This window comes from Myotis lucifugus, unplaced genomic scaffold (genome assembly GCF_000147115.1).
Source record: "Myotis lucifugus unplaced genomic scaffold, Myoluc2.0 scaffold_9452, whole genome shotgun sequence".
Classification (NCBI taxonomy): domain Eukaryota; kingdom Metazoa; phylum Chordata; class Mammalia; order Chiroptera; family Vespertilionidae; genus Myotis; species Myotis lucifugus.
This window is the reverse complement of record NW_005880500.1, coordinates 1-4,083: the sequence shown is the minus strand read 5'-3', so window position 1 is coordinate 4,083 and position 4,083 is coordinate 1. Positions and strand designations below refer to the sequence as shown.

Sequence of the window (4,083 nt, the reverse complement as noted above, 5' to 3'; positions counted from 1 at the left end):
CTGGCATGGGTAAGGAAGAAGGGAAAGAGAGAACTAGATTATGGAGGTGGTGAACTATATTTTTGGAAAAGATGGTGATTAGGAAAAAAATTTAAACATGCCAAAATATATTTGAATTACCTTTGAAGTTGTGCCTCTGGGAATGAAGCTGTGTGAGAGAAGTGTTGCTCAAGGAACTATGTGCAGTAGATTGTGAAAAGTGATGGCCTCAACACCCTGGGATTGGGGTCAAGAGGGTGATTTGTGATGCCATGTTTTTGGTGTCTTAGAGGAACAATCGTAGGGACATTAAGGCTATTTCCTGAGAAGATCAGTATCAAATCACTCACACTCTCTCTATGGCCAACATCCCTCTCTAGCCTATGCTTTTGACTCCCACTGTATTATAAGAGGCAGTGTGGCATACATGGGAGGTCCAGAGCTCAGGTATCTTCTATCTGCTCAACTGTCTTAGTTGTTGTGGGAAGAAAAATATCAGCAGGAAAATAAGAAGACAGTGGCTTTCATGGGATGAAGACCTGGTATTTTCTCTGATGTGTAGTGTGAAAAGAGCGATGGGTGTGGAGGGTGGCGAGTATGACAGACTTACAATCTTAGGAGTGAATCTGATCATGGGCTGTACTGTCCCCATTATGACAGGATGTAAATTTTGAGGACGTGGCCATTGCCTTCTCTCAGGAGGAGTGGGGGCTCCTTGATGAGGCTCAGAGACTTCTGTACTGCGATGTGATGCAGGAAGTTTTTGCCCTTGTATCATCTGTAGGTAAGACCTTCACATTTTCCCAGTGTCCTGAGGTGATGCCCTCTCTTCCTTTATTCCTCAGCCGTAGCCAGAACATTGCCTCTGCTAATTTTTCCCGCTTTCCTGTCAAACGTGCTGTGGCTCCCAGGGATGAGCTGGATGGGGAACCCTGAGCAAAGGACTCCACGAACATCACTAACACCCGTAACCTCAAAAAGTGCAAGAAGTGTTAGGGAGTCAGGAGTTTTGCATTGAGCTTAATGGGTCCCAGCTTGCACTTTCTCTTCTTGGGAGGCTTACAGTGTCCGCATGCATGGCTTCAACTTCTGCACTCTTTCTCTAGGTAAGGGTTCTTTGTGGCAGCTTGTGTCATGTTATGGTCTTTATTTACATGAACCATGGGCTGTTCTTGTAAGGCCCCCATTCAATTCTTTGTTATATTTTCTTCCCTGAATAATATAGCAAGCTGTGTTGCTCTGGCCAAGTGCTGACTGCTCACTTCTTCATCACCTATTTCTCTGCATTGGTGCCACTACAGTATTCTGCAACATTGACTTGCACATGTGTTATGACATGCACATACATGCTAAGTAATCCTCAAAACCAGCTACTCTTTTATTGAATTTTACTTGGAATAAGATGGAGCCAAAACCTTGCACAGCTTGTCCCAGTCCCCAGCAGGCAAGCTGTGCTGAATTTTGTTAGTTGAAAGATTAGCTGGAGATCCATATTCTAATCCATGTGGTGCTTGCCATGTTTGTGTCATATTTCTGCTGAGGCCTTCCTATTTTGTGATCTTCATTAGCCCAGAAAGTCACAAGAGCCTCTTGTTAATCCTTTCTGCACATCTCATATTTTCAGACAATTGCATGGAACCAATTTGTGTGTGTAACACACTCTTGTAACCAGACTTCCCCCTGTCACCACATTCAACATTCATTTCCTCACCATTTCTCACTTTTCAGGTTGTTGGCATAAAATGGAAGGTGAGGAGGCCTGTTGTGATGACAGTGTATCTATACGAGGAGAGTCACAAGTAAGGGCATCTAAGAAAGCTGCAGACACCCAGAAGACCCATCTGTGTAAGCGCTGTTTCTCTGTGCTACAACATATTTTTCACCTGACTGGGTCACATGCAGCATACTTTGAGCAGAAAGCCTTCTGTACTGATGCATGTCTTGGAGACTTCTATTTTAGTGCAAACCCTCACCAGGAACAGAGGAATGAATGTGGGGAGGTGCCCTGGAAACAAGCTATGATCAGGGCATCCTATGTGAGCAGGTGCAGCGTCTACTTATCTTCGGTGCCTTCAACCAGCAGGGAGGTTGGGGAAGACTTGCAATGCAACTCAGAGCTTCCCCAGCACCAGGCCATTCTCAAAACTGAGGAGCTACCCTTTGGCAGTGAGATTTCACAGGAATTTCTTGATAAAAAAAGTCATCACCACTGGGGTGACTGTGAAAATGCTGCCAGCCACAACCTGAAAGTTGTTCAATGTCAGGGTGCATATTCTGGAGAAATGATTTATAAGTGTAACAAATGTAGGAAAGTTTTTAGGCGAATCTTTAACATCATTGGATATAAGAGAGTTCACCCTAGAGAACAGCCCTATCTGTGTAGTGAATGAGGGAAGTCCTTTCATCGAAGGGCTCACCTCACTGTACACCTCAGAGTTCACACTGGAGAGAAGCCGTATGAGTGTACTGAATGTGGAAAGTCCTTCAGTGAAAGAGGTACACTCATTAAACACCAGAGAGTTCACGCTGGAGAGAAGCCATATGAGTGTACTGAATGTGGGAAGTCTTTTAGCCAAAAATCTAACCTTATTAGACATCTCAGAGTTCACACTGGAGAGAAGCCATATGAATGTACTGAATGTGGAAAATTCTTCAGTGAAAGAAGTACACTCATTAAACACCAGAGTGTTCACACTGGAGAGAAGCCATATGTGTGTACTGAATGTTGGAAGTCTTTTCGCAAAAAATCTGAGCTTATTAATCATCTGAGAGTTCACACTGGAGAGAAGCCATATGCGTGTACTGAGTGTGGAAAGTCTTTTTGTGAAAAATCTAAGCTTATTAAACATCTGAGAGTTCACAGTGGAGAGAACCCACATGAGTGTACTGAATGTGGGAAGTCTTTTAGCCAAAAAGCTAGCCTTATTAGACATCTCAGAGTTCACACTGGAGAGAAGCCATATGAATGTACTGAATGTGGAAAGTTCTTCAGTGAAAGAAGTACACTCATTAAACACCAGAGAGTTCACACTGGAGAGAAGCCATATGAGTGTACTGAATGTGGAAAGTTCTTCAGTGAAAGAAGTACACTCATTAAACACCAGAGAGTTCACACTGGAGAGAAGCCATATGAATGTACTGAATGTGGGAAATCCTTCCATGTGAGGAGCACACTCATTAAACACCAGAGAGTTCACACCGGAGAGAAGCCGTATGAGTGTACTGAATGTGGGAAGTCTCTTAGCCAAAAATCTAACCTTATTAGCCATCTGAGAGTTCACACTGCAGAGAAGCCATATCAGTGTACTGAATGTGAGAAGTCCTTCAGTGAAAGAATTAAACTCATTAAACACCAGAGAGTTCACACTGGAAAGAAGCCATATGAGTGTACTGAATGTGGGAAGTGTTTTTGAGAAAAATCTAGTCTTATTAAACATCTGAGAGGTCACAGTGGAGAGAAGTGTTAAATTTGCACAGAATGTTTTATTTTATTCACTTGAATAATAACACTGAAGGCCACTATTTGGGAACTATTTTCCGGAATTTAAACCCTTTTAATGGGACATACACTGTACTGGATTCCGCATAAGTTTCCAATACAACTGAGGCTTGAAGGAGTGCATTGCAATGGTAACATGCACAGATCTTCTACCCGATTGATTTGTGGCTGAAGAGATTTCCCCTCTACCACCTGGCTCACCTGAAGACTGTGTATCAGTCCCAACCCTTGTGTGCTCAGGGGAAATGTATTCTGTGTTCTCTCTTGTGCTTGAGAACATTATGATTATTCCAGCTCCTGACAGGATCTTCATTCCTTTATCTCTGTGGAGGTAATGCACCTGACCCAGGGTTCATCCAGGGCACCCGTCCTCAACTAAGAAGTGCTGCCTCTTTCAGGGATATGTGCTTCTCACATTATGCTGTGATGAATTGTTCCAGGTGTTGATTCCCCAACCTGGGAACCACTTGCTGTCCTCTGTCTGGTTTATGATCTTTTAGTACAGGTGTTTTTCTTTTGTACTTTTAATTATTTTGGTTATATTCAATTCCAGGGATGATTGTCAAGCACAGTTATGATCTATCATCATAGAGTTAACAGATATT

General features: G+C 43.0%; 1 protein-coding gene across 1 annotated transcript; it reads left to right on the top strand.

The window, feature by feature from the left end:
- Window positions 1-639: 639 nt before the first annotated feature.
- On the top strand, window positions 640-3,976 carry LOC102435637 (gastrula zinc finger protein XlCGF26.1-like; the record flags this gene model as incomplete). The annotated part of the gene is given in 2 exon segments (XM_014451222.2): window positions 640-763; window positions 1,708-3,976. Coding segments are annotated over 2 exon segments (1,863 nt in total), but the record flags the coding sequence as incomplete, so codon positions are not given.
- Window positions 3,977-4,083: the final 107 nt, after the last annotated feature.